The following is a 12524-nucleotide window of genomic DNA, read 5'->3' on the forward strand; positions in this document are numbered from 1 at the left end:
ATTAACGCAGGAAAGGAAGAGGGAGAAGTAGGTGGGAGGGCAGAGGAGTGTATAAGGGGGGCCCAGGCAAAGACCCAGAGTGGGGTGTGAGAAAGGGGCAGGGTTAAGGGGTGGAGGAGATTGTGTGTACGTGAGGGGCAGGATTGAGAGTGGGTGGGTCCCTTGTGTAGGCAGGAAGGGGCGGAGAGTGGCCCGGCCCGCATACATGTGAGAGGGGGGCCGGGGCCGCGGCCGGCGCGGCTCCTGGGGGGCTGTGGTCAGGCGGGGCCGGGCCGGGCCGTCCGAACCCAGCTCTGACTCTCCGGGGGCGGCCGGGGCTGCGGGATGGGAGCGCGGCCCGGCGGGGCCCCCGGGCGGCGTTGACCTGCGCAGGCCCGGCGGGGAGCGGCGGCGGCCGCTGGCCCCGGGGAGGCGGCGGCGGCGGAGGCTCCCCGCTGGGTCGCGGAGCTGCGGGGCCCGGGACCCGGAAGCAGAAGCGGGGCCGGAGGCGGCTGGATGGGAAGCGGCGGGGATGGGGGAGCAGCAGAGCTCGCTGAGCACCCTGCGGGCGGCCGCCGCTGAGGCGCCGTTCCCGGCCGGCGGGGCCCGGGAGCCGGGGCAGGAGGCGGCCGGACCGCGGGATCCGGAGCCCGGCAGCAGGCGGCGGAGCGGGGAGCAGGAGCCGCTTCCCGGCGGGGCCCCGGGGAGTCCGGAGCGCAGCGTGGAGCCGCCGCCGCCCCCTGAGCCTCCCGCGGAGGAGCCGGGGGCCGGCGGGGAGCCCGGGGCGCCCCCCGAGGAGGGGCCGGGGCGGGATTGGGGCAGCAGCACCAGCAGCCGCCGCCGCATCCCCCCGCGGCGGCACGTGTACTGCACCGTGTACTGCGTGGAGAACGACCGGGCTGGGGCCGGGCCGGGACCCCCGCCCGCCGCAGCCCCCGGGGCCCTGCCCGCCCGCCGCGGCCCCGTCGGAGACCCCTTGACCTCGGGGGGTAGCATCGAGGTGGACTTTTACCTGCTGCCCGAGCCCTTCTCTGGGCTGATAGCGGGGGACTTCGGGCCCCTGCTGCTGCTGAGCTGCCGGGTGTGCCTGGAGGAGAAGCCCATCAAGCCCCTGCCCTGCTGCAAGAAGGCGGTGTGCGAGGAGTGCCTGAAGCGCTACCTGAGCGCCCAGGTAAATGCCCCGGCCCTCCTCGCCCCCTCGATGGAGAGCCCTGACCCATCCCACCCCAGCACCCAGGTAAATGCCCCGGCCCTCCTCGCCCCCTCGGTGGAGAGCCCTGTCCCGACCCATCCCGCCCCGGCCCTCCTCACCCCCTCGGTGGAGAGCCCTGACCCATCCTACCCAGGTAAATACCTCGGCTTTTATCACTCTTTCGATGGATGGCCCTGCCCCATCCCACCTTGGCTCCCAGGTAAATTTCCTGGCCCTCCTGAGCATTCAAGCTGTCAGCCTAGTTGAGGGAGCTCTGCCATTAGGGCAGGCTTCACACCCCCTATCCTATCCCATTTCTTAGACCCCAAACATAGTTAAAACTTAATATTTTTCTCGGAAGTGACTGGTTACAGGGCTGCTCCCTCTCTCATGTGGAGCAGAAGGACTTGCTGGACACTATGGAGGTGTGCACACTCTTCTCCTCAATGGCTGAGGATTTGTGTGTGTAGGTTAAAGATGCTCTAAAGTTTAAACTCATTTTCTTTAAATTTCTCTTGAATTTATCCCAGCCTGATAACATCAGCAGGTCAGTAAAACATGGAACAGACTGATTCACTCCTGCTGCTGTTGCCAGAGGCCAGTTAAAACTTTCCACTCAGCACTGGCTAGTACATTAGTCGTTTTTGTATTGGACCTTGTGTCTTTTTTCAGTGACTAGTGGAACTGGGCTAGGTTTAAATGGGAGAGGCACCATCTTGCTCAGCCAATCTAACTTAGATCAAAATATAATTTAAAACTCTTCCTACCCTAATCTAATAGCAATAAGAATCTCCATAGCTGGATTTAAAACTAGTCTGTATGTGTCAGCAATACTAATAGATTTATTAGGTTAATTTCATACAGCAAACAACTTTTGATTTGCACACCAGGGTTGGTTTTTCAGTGAATTACTTAAAACTAAGGTGAAGCCTTATAGCCCAGTATAGAAACACTTTGTACCACCTTATACAAACAAAAGTATTTACCAAATTGCTTCCAAATTTTTTTGGTGATTTTTTTGTTACTAAAATAAGCCAATAGTTCACAAATATTAACTGTTTATTACTTAAATGCTGGAGTATCATGCACAACCACATGCTTTATTGTGCTTCACACTTTAGTGAGCTTACTCCGTCTTTCTCTCTTTGTACATTTTCATATTGTTGCCTCCCAGTCTGAATTGAAAAATATATGTTATTTTATAATTGACTGAATCGCCCCCAACGCTTTTCCTTAAAACTAACAGAATTGCTAACTAGTTTAGTAATTATAGGGTTTTTTCTTTGAGGTGTCTGCCTGACAGACATACTCTGGGTGATGCATGAGTTCCAAACTTTGGTCCTCATCCTACAGAACTTTACGTACTTGTAAAGTCAACAGCACTGCGTGCATCTGTGTTTTCAGGATCAAAGGCTCTTTTGGGTAGCAGAGTGTGTTTAAGTAGGGTGGGTGCATAGTCCTGTTTGTGCACTCCCATTAGTGCAGGGGTGTCAAACACGTGGCCTGCAGGGTTATTTCCTGCAGCCCGCCAAGCTCCCCACGCCCCCAGAGTTATTTCCTGTGGCCCGCCAGGCTCCCCCTCCCCCTAGAGCACCGTGTCCTAGCTCCTTTTCCTACCTGCAGGCACTTCCAGGAGGGAGGGGGAGGAGTGGGGAGCCGCGCACTCAGGAACAGAGGTGGAGAAGAGGTGGGGCAGAGGCAGGGCTGGTGGCAGCGCTGCGTGGGGGGGGGGGGGGTCAATGATGCAGCCCTCGGTTCAATGTACTCGTCCTCATGTGGCCCTTGTGGTGATTCGGGTTTGAGATCCCTGCATTAGTGGATATAAAAGCATTTATAACAAACTACAGCACAATTCCTTCCTTCCTCCGGCTGTTGATTAATCGCACTTAACTCATGTGATTAACTGAAAAATTAATTGCAATTAAAAAATTGTGATTAATCACAATTTTTATCGCATTGTTAACCAATAGAATACTAATTAAAATTTATTAAATATTTTTGGATGTTTTTCTATATTTTCAAATATATTGATTTCAATTACAACACTGAATACAAAGTGTACACTGCTCACTTTATATTTTTGATTACAAATATTTGCACTGTAAAAATGATAAACAAAAGAGTGTTTTTCAGTTCACCTCATTCAAGTTCTATAGTGCAATCTCTATTGTGAAAGTGCAACTTACAAATGTAGATTTTTGTTGTTTGTGACATAACTGCACTCAAAAACAAAACAATGCAAAACTTAAGAGCCTACAAGTCCATTCAGTCCTACTTCTCGTTCAGCCAATCACTAAGACAAACAAGTTTGCTTACATTTACAGGAGATAATGCTGTCCACTTCTTATTTACAATGTCAGCAGAAAGTGAGAACAGGCATTTGCATGAGAATGTAGTAGCCCGCATTGCAAGTAGGGATGTAAATACAGTTTAAAAAGTTAACCATTGAAAGGATTAAAAAATATTTAGTTTAAATGGTTAACCGATTAAAGGGCTGCTGGCGCGGCTGGGGCTGCTCTGGCTGGAGCAGGGTCGGTGGGCCAGCCCGGAGGTTAGTGGTTAAGGCGGGTTAACCAGTAAGACTGATGCTTACTGGTTAAGGCAGGTTAACATTTTACATCCCTAATTGCAAGGTATTTACATGCCAGCTATGCTAAACATTTATATGCTCCTTCATGCTTCGGCCACCATTCCAGAGGACATGCTTCCATGCTGATGACGCTTGTTAAAAAATAATGCGTTAATTAAATTCGTGACTGAACTCATTGGGGGAGAATTATATGTCTCTGGCTCTGTTATCTGCATTCTGCCATATATTTCATGTTATAGTAGTCTCAGATGATGACTCAGCCCATGTTCATTTTAAGAGCACTTTAGGTGCAGATTTGACAAAATGCAACGAAGGTACCAATGTAAGATTTCTAAAGATAGCTGTAGCACTCAACCCAAGATTTAAGAATCTGAAGTGCCTTCCAAAATCTGAGAGGGATGAGGTGTGAAGCATGTTTTCAGAATTCTTAAAAGAGCATCACTCCGATGCAGAAACTACAGAACCCCAACCACCAAAAAAGAAAATAAACGTTCTGCTGGTGGCATCTGACTCAGATGATGAAAATGAACATGCATTGGTCTGCACTGCTTTGGATTGTTATTGAGCAGAACCCATCATCAGCATGGATGCATATCCTCTGGAATGGTGGCTGCAGCATGAACGGACATGTGAATCTTTAGTGCATTTGGCATGTAAATATCTTGCAGTGCCAGCTACAACAGTGCTGTGTTCTCCCTTTCAGGTGACATTGTGAACGAGAAGCGGGCAGCATTATCCCCTGCAAATGTAAACAAAATTGTTTGACCGAGTGATTGGCTGAACGAGTAGGAGGACTGAGTGGACTTGCAGGCTCTAAGATTTTACATTGTTTTATTTTTGAATGAAGTTTTTGTGCATAATTCTACATTTGTAAGTTCAGCTTTCATGATAGAGATTCCACAGCAGTACTTGTATGAGGTAAATTGAAAAATACTATTTCTTTTGTTTGTTTATATTTTTTTGATTACAAGTATTTGCACTGTGAAGTGAGCACTGAACACTTTGTATTCTGTTATAATTGAAATCAATATATTTGAAAATGTTGAAAACATCCAAAATATTTAAATGAATAGTATTCTATTGTTTAATCGTGCAGTTAATCTCTTTAATTGCTTGACAGCCCTAATAAAAACCAGTTGTAAGACTAAAATAGTGCTGATAAGGAAGATGGGGAGTGTAGGTCCATGCAGTCAGTCATTGTGGAGAACCATATTTATTGTAGTAAGTAAATGTTCCCCTTGTTTAAAACATAAAATTCTTGCCCTGGGTAAATAGCAAGTAATTAGGATACCCACTGTGATTAAAAAATAATCACAGGAGATGTTGAGGTGTCTCAGTTTAACAGTGACACTGCTATTCCAAGCAGTCTGAGAGCATCTGATTTAGAGGTTAAGGTCTTGTCTACAGTGCAGTTTTTAGTCTGTGGTGTAGCTGCACCAGCGCAAGCTCTTAGTATAGACAGTGTTGTAAACTGTGACTTGCACTGATGCAGTCTACCTCAGTGCAGACGCTCACTAAATCCAGGGAGTAATTCAGTGTAAAGGTATGGATAAAAACCTAATAACTGGAGTTATGTATTTCTATAATGGGCACATCTGAGAGATGCAATAGGAGCCTTTCAGAGTAGCAGCCATGTTAGTCTCTAAGGTGCCACAAGTACTCCTTTTCTTTTTAATAGGAGCCTTTAACACCTGTTGGTACTGGAATCCTTGCTGGTTCTTATGGCATATGTTTATGGAAGTTTACTGACAACTAGAACTATCCCTCCATGCTATTAACAGTCTAGAGATTGTCTTGGCTAGGATAACTTGTTTTTGTTTTTTAGAACTCCTTAACTATCACCTTTTCTGTGTTAGTGTGAGAACATATCTTAAACTTTTTCATGTTCTAGCTGGTTGAGCTGAAACATAGGCTCCCTCCTCGGCTTTAACTTGACCAGTTAATGTACGTGCCAAAGTACAATTTGCTTTGTCTGTGCTAGTATTGGAATGTGTTAGGTGACATTTGAAAAACAAAACCTGAAATCAAGACAAACCTGGAATGTCTTATGGAATGGTCTAGTTCTGTTCAGATGGTAATAAGCTCCACGGTGCTGCATCTGATAGGATGAGAAGAATTTGAAGGGGGCACATACAGGTATGTTTGCTTCCAGTCTAAGAGGAATGTATCCAATAAGGATCCTTGATACTTCCTATCCTCAGAGTAGAACGGATTTCATTTTGTATTGAGTTCTATGGCAAATAGGTCCACCTGTCTGAGAGCATGGGTTTGCCAGTGCACTCTTCAGGGGCCACTTGTTCTGGATACTGTATTTACAGCTCAGGTAATCTGTCAGGATGTTATTTTTGCCTTTAATGTGGAAATTTCTCATTCTTCATAGCTTCCTGATGTGGTCGTTGTGCTGAGCCCCACCCTGACAGTTGACTTGGCACACAGCAATAGAACTAAAAGTTGTGAAAAGAACACCTTTTTGAGGCAGGCTAAAAACGCCAGGCAGGCTAGACAGCATGACAGGCCATCAAGAACATGACAGCTGGACTCTTCCTAAACCCAGAGACCTTGAATTATGAGATGGTTCAGTTGAGCTCTGCAATCTAAACCTGTGTCTGTTACTAATACTGTTGATGGGCTGGGTTGAAGGGAACTCCTCAGCAAGCATGCAGTGGTTTTATCCACAACCATTGAGATTCCAGTTGCAGGGTGCACAGTGCTTGCCATGATTGTCTACAAATTGAGGTGGTTGAACTGTTTTAAGCTAATCCTGCATTGATCTCAACTGGAGTTTGATTATAGAAGCAATAACTGAATAGAAGGATTTGTCCTGAGCTAAAGTAACTCTGAACATAGCCTGTAAGTAGTCTAGTGGGAGGTGCGTTGTCTGGAGTCTAAAGCTGTCCCTGTTAACTACTCCACCATTTTGAGGGATGGTTCTTAGGTCTAAGAAATAGAGCAGCAGATTATTTTAGTTTCTGCTTCATTTTCCTATTGAGCAAGTCTGGGACCTGTAGTGACCGATTTTTTGATAGTTTTTAATCATGGTTTCTGAAATGGTGCTGAACAGAGTTTTTCTTCTCCTACAATTGCAATTAAATGGTGTTCACTGGTTCATTGCCAATGACTGTTTTCTGCTTTATTTAATTTTGGTAGCGTAGGACAAGACTTAAGAATCAGAGCCACTAACACAACCCTCTCCCACTTATACATCAAATTCCACCTAAATCTGTCTGTTTTCCCTGTCTGTGAAATGTGCCAGCTAATACTTAAGCAGTGTGGCAAAGCACTTTCTGCAGATGGAAAAAGTACTCGGCAACTGCAAAGTATTCTGTTTTACAGATATAAAAACCAAAAGCTAAGATTAATTTACTGGGGGTGGGGTGGGGACTGATTTAGTGGTTAGACAGAAGTTTAGCAGATGAGACCAGAGTTCTAATAATGGTCCTGATATTGACTTACTGTATGTGATCTTTGGAAAGTTGCATACCTTCTCTCTGCCTCAATTTACCAATCCAAAACTTGGGCATGATACTTAACTGACCTCTCAGGGAGTCCTTTAGGGTTGATTGGGAGCTGGCTTCCTGAGAAAATGTTTCTGTTCCCTCTCTGTTTAAAGGCAGTAAACGTAAAGATAGTCATTGGGGCTGTGGGAAGGAGATGACTTGAGTGAGATTCCGACACCTGTGTGCCAGGTGGGGGTGGCTCTAGAAGGTATGGATCTGGCCATAGGAATTCCATGGCATGGGAGCTGAAGAAGACAGCCACTCTCAAACCTCAGCATAGGTAGCATGCTGGGGTGGGACTGGAGAATGAGGGGGCGGAATTGCCGTGCTGTTTCTGGGCAGCACCATCTGTGGGCAGCCTCCTTAGTGCTGATTAAATTACCCCTAGGGCTGCTCACCAGGAGGCAAAAGGTGGCTGAAAGCTAGGTTAGCAACCCATCCCTTGGGCTGTAAATCTTGTTCTGCATAGTGTATAAACTAAGAAGAAAAGGGAGAGATTAGTGTACTTGACTTCTCAACCTTAATATTGTATTCATGCTGCTTCTCTTACATGGCATTCAGCTTTCTTTATTTTAGAAGCTGTGTGTGTACACAAGCCTGATAAGAGTGATTCACTTCCTCATCTCTACTGGTTTGTAAATCTGAGTCAGAGTGAATATTTGGTGTTTGTTTATTTGAGAATTCCCTCTAAAAACAAAACCAGACATAGTGATGGCTTCTGGTACAAAGATTATGAATAACTTCAGCTATTCATAAAACAAAATCATGGCTAAATTTGTTCAGAATGGATGAGCGGGAAGAAATTGAAGTGAAGAGTTACACCTACAGTAGAACCTAACTTTTTTTCCTCTTACCTCATTAATCTGTAAACTTGATAAGTACCACACAAAACTGGTAGTCTTATTGCCCAATTTTCAGCAAATATTAAAATGACTAACTCATATTAGTGAGATTTCATTATTTCTATAAATTGCAGTACAGTACACTACTAAATATGTGAAGTTTTATAATTAAATCTGTGCTATCATTTTCCTCATAAATGAACCAAGTAAATCTTGTGGTATAAGACCCTTGCTGTTTTTACTGCTTTGTTTACTTGTAGATCATCAAGTTTTGAGAGTTAGGTTTTGGTCCCCCATTTGTCAGTGATGTGTTTTATTTGACGCTTGCTTGCAGTATTCATTCCTATGTTAAAAGAACATTGTCAGGTCAACTTAAGTGGCATACTATATTCTGAATATTTTTTTATATAGTAAGTTGACCCCTTAAAGATGCTATAGGTGAAAGAAAATGGAGGAAAAATACTTTTTCATTTTCTCCTCTATGGAGTCAGTCTGTCCCCTATTTATGTGGATCTTTCATCCAACTGGAGGAAAAAAACCTGAACACATGACACTAAAACCATGCAGGTTGGTGGGGATGTGGGAGCAGGTGTATTGCCTAACTTGATCTTTAAAAGTGTCTAGATTTAAAGCTGCCTTTGTTGTGCTTGCATGAGCTAGATCTGACTCCTTATGTGCTAAATCCTCTTCTATGCTTCTCTGGTGGTATAAAGTGGATGCAGAACTACCCAGTATGAACAGCTGAGAATTACGCTGGTGTGGAAAAATCATCAGCAGGTGTACTGTCCTCTTCATGACCAAAGTGTGTTACAATCATAAAAAATTTTACAACATTTTTGAGTGGTAGGTGGCATATCTTTATTTTACAGATTAGTGAATGCTTTCAAAAAGTAACAAAGCTAAGTCTAGCTGAGACAAGAATTCAGGAGGTTAGTAATTCCAGTCTTTATACGTTCTACTGGGTTATATATCCCTCCTTGCTTCTCCAAACAGACTTACACATGATCCTCAGTGTACAACTTCTTGCCATATGGTATATGTATCTATGTGGTAAAAACAAATTGAGATTCTCCCAGCTCAGATACAGTTCCTTAGGGCAATGGTTACTAAGCTGGTGGATAAATCAGACAAATTTTATTCAAGAAGTACAAAATTGAGACTTGTTGGTTTTAGAGGGAAAACTCTGCTATAAATTATTTAGATGGCCAAGTCTATGTACATTTTAAGATTTAAGCAGTGTTAGAAAAGGCTTATTTTGTAATTGCTTTTAAAAAAAAAAAAACAACCAAAATCCTCTTTTCTACCTCATAAGATTACTAATGTGTGTATTGTATTACAAGCTTGTCAGGACAATAGAAGTTTCCTTAATTGTGGGAGAGGTTACTCCATAAGTTGTATTGACTAAAGGAAAAATATAAATAGTTCCTAAAACATACCAACAGTTCCTTTTTTCATAAATATATACTTAAAGGCTAAGCAGTGCAGTTTTATAAAGTGACTATAAATGTTCCTGTTGTTACTCTTTCAATCTGTAGTGTCTTTAGATCAAAAAAGAAACTTGTCTCCAAGTGTTTTAGTAAAACTCTTTAAAAAAGCTTCAGAATCGAAATATCTTAGATAACATAGGTAGAGAAATTCTGTTGCCTAAAAACATCCGGCTAAATGGCTTCCTTGCAAGTCAGAGGAGCATCACTACAGATCACTGGTAGCAGAGAAGTAGTGTGAAGGAAGGTGTTGTGTCACCATAAGGCATAATACCTTCACAGGTGGTGGGGGAGTGCAATGAGCAGTGACTTATGCATATTCCTATTACAAAGGGGTACTCTGCATGTACCGCCATTGCTATCCTGTCTATGCCCAGGTCCTCCCCATGCTTGGCATACCCCCTTGTTCTTCTGTTTATTGTATGAATGCCCTTGGGGGAAGGGACTCCTTGTATGTTCTTTCCATTCTAGTGCACCTGTGCTGTGCGAGTCATTTGTCCTATTACTTCTAACCTGACTTAAAAGCTTTCCAGAAGCAAGGATACTAACTCTTCTGTGCTCTTTCAAGTGCAAATGGAATTGGATTGTGTAATAGCTTGGAAACTCTGCTTGTTTACTTTCATGGTATCGTGTGCAGCTCAGGAAGCAAAATGAACAAGTGACAAGTTCTTATATGGGAGAAATAAACAGAATACCAACATAGTAGAAACATGTACAATAGTCTGTATTAATCTAGAATTCATCTTCACTAGGAAATCTGCGACTTGTAATTCTCAGCTCCCCTGGTCCCTGCCCCCGCTTAGCTGTCTACTATGCTGCAGTTCCCTCAGCCAGCCAGGCATGCAGTCCTTTCTTCTCCAGCTTCCAGAAGCTACTAACTGCTGCTCTGTTCTGCAGCTCCTTTTATATGACCCTCCTGGACCCTGATTGGCTGTTTCCCCTGCAGCCACTCTAGCCTGTTTGGAGGACCTCTCCACTGCTCCTTTCCTTTGAGCCTAGTCCACTCCATCACTTCTTCTTGGGTCTGCCTCTGTCTGTCTGTTTCCTTCAGTCTTGATCTGCTGGACTCTCTTACCCTTGTAGTTGTCAGGACTGTGCTTTTACGTGACCAAACCATCTGAGCCTGCACTCCCTCACGTTTTTGTTCATGCCTCTAACACAGCAGTGCATTCCTTAGCAACCTAAGTCACAATGAATATGGCTTCATGGTTGCAGTCTTGAGGCATACCAAAGGAGGTCCAAGTGACCTTCAAGGACCTCCCAAAGACTGTGACCTCTTATACTATCATGCTGATGAAACCCTGCACACTTTGAAGGACTCAAAAGCCACTCTTTACTCTCTAAGGGTATCTACACCAGCCCCAAGGAGAAGGCAGTATAGAATTCCAAAGCTGTTTGAGGCAGAAGCCTCCTTACTGTTAGGGCCAGTAAAAAATCAGAATGTTCAAGGGAGAGGCAGTGGTTCCAAAGGAGATCCTCTGTCCTCCCTTCTGCCATGCAGTCTGTCAACCTCATGTCTTCAGGTGTAATGCCATAACTGAGAACTAGCTAGAACTGTTGGATCTTTCTCCTGCTTCTGTTTCCCTCTGCTTGTCTCCCCCTCCCCATCCCCCCACCCATTTTTTCTCAGGAGGCCTGGTAGTGAATACCTTTGGATCAATAATAGATCCTGGAGACTGTAGGCCAGGAATATTTTTATCCCATTTAAATTCCTCTTTAGGGGCTCCTCTAGTGATTTTTTGCTAAGAAAGGAGGTGGACTCCTGTGACATGTCATTCCATATTCTTTATGAAAATATGCTTATGATATGAATGACGTAACTGAGATACTTTATGCAAAATGGCTCAAGTGAGATATCATTGGAAAGGTTATGATTTACTGAATGTGATTATCCAATTTGTATGCCTGTATCATTTCTGTATCTGAAATTAGGAATATTGACTGTCTCTGTATTTCAACTATGCTACTTTGTGTGATGCCTGCTGACACTTCAGGTACAACAGTAGAAAAGCTAAACAGGGTGGATGGCCCATCAGCAAGGACAATGGACTGTGAAAAGCTTGGCCTTCCTGTGGACTCTCCATACTGCCACTGACTCATGGACACTGTGATCCTATAGAATCAGGTGGTCTTCTCACCTGATACTAAAACATTACCTGGGACTTCTTGTAACTTTCCACTGTTAAGGGGAGGGGGGGGTCAAACTAGGGAAACAAAGGACTCCCGCCTTATGCAAATCCTATTAAGGGTGGGGAGTGAGGTAATCCTAGTTGTCAGTTCTCCCCTGCTACCTCACCCAAGATGACTGCTGGAAACAACTAAAACTGATCAGGGGAAAAGAACTGGGCCCAGACTGGAACGGCATCTGGCCTGTGAAGAAGATTATTAGAACCAGCTTTAGGGTGAGAACTCGCATGTAACCAGTTTCTTTAGTGTATTAAGCTTAGTTTGTGTGCTCTGTTTTATTTTCTTAGTAATCTGCCTTGTTTTGTCTGCTACCTCCTTAACTACTTAAAATACACCTGTTATTAATAAATTTATTTCTGGTTTATAATACAACCCACTTTGTGATTTCTAACGGGAGGGGGGGGGACGGAGGGAGAAGTTATATATATACCCTCTTTGACATTGAAGGAAAAGGTGAATTTCATATAATTTTGGGTTTGTACTCCAAGTGGGGGGTGGACATCTGGGTGCTGTGACAAGCCCCTTAAGCTGAGCCTTCTCAGAGCGGATCTCTGTCTCTCTGTGCAGCTGGGTGTGGCCTTGTCTGTGTGCTTGGCTGGAAGAGGCTGGGGAGCCTAGCCCAGCAATACCAGATAAAAAGGGGGGCCACTCTGCCAGGAAGCAGTCTATCTTTGGGCCTTTTCTATCAAATCATATAGTGGATCTGTAGCTTCCAGGCTTGCAGAACACTGTAGCTGATCAGTTCAGCAGACA

At 44.5% G+C, this 12524-nt stretch overlaps 1 protein-coding gene across 1 annotated transcript in view; it reads left to right on the forward strand.

Moving 5' to 3' along the window:
* Nucleotides 1–221: 221 nt before the first annotated feature.
* The window catches only part of RNF217 (ring finger protein 217), a 91458-nt gene continuing 79155 nt past the window's right edge, over nt 222–12524 (forward strand). The window contains exon 1 of the mRNA XM_084623930.1: nt 222–1150. Within this exon, the coding sequence (XP_084480056.1) occupies nt 512–1150 (639 nt within the window). The 5' untranslated portion in view covers nt 222–511. The remainder of the gene's footprint in view (nt 1151–12524) is intronic.

The sequence above is a fragment of the Lepidochelys olivacea genome (genome assembly GCF_965140295.1).
Source record: "Lepidochelys olivacea isolate rLepOli2 genome assembly, chromosome: 3".
Classification (NCBI taxonomy): Eukaryota; Metazoa; Chordata; order Testudines; family Cheloniidae; genus Lepidochelys; species Lepidochelys olivacea.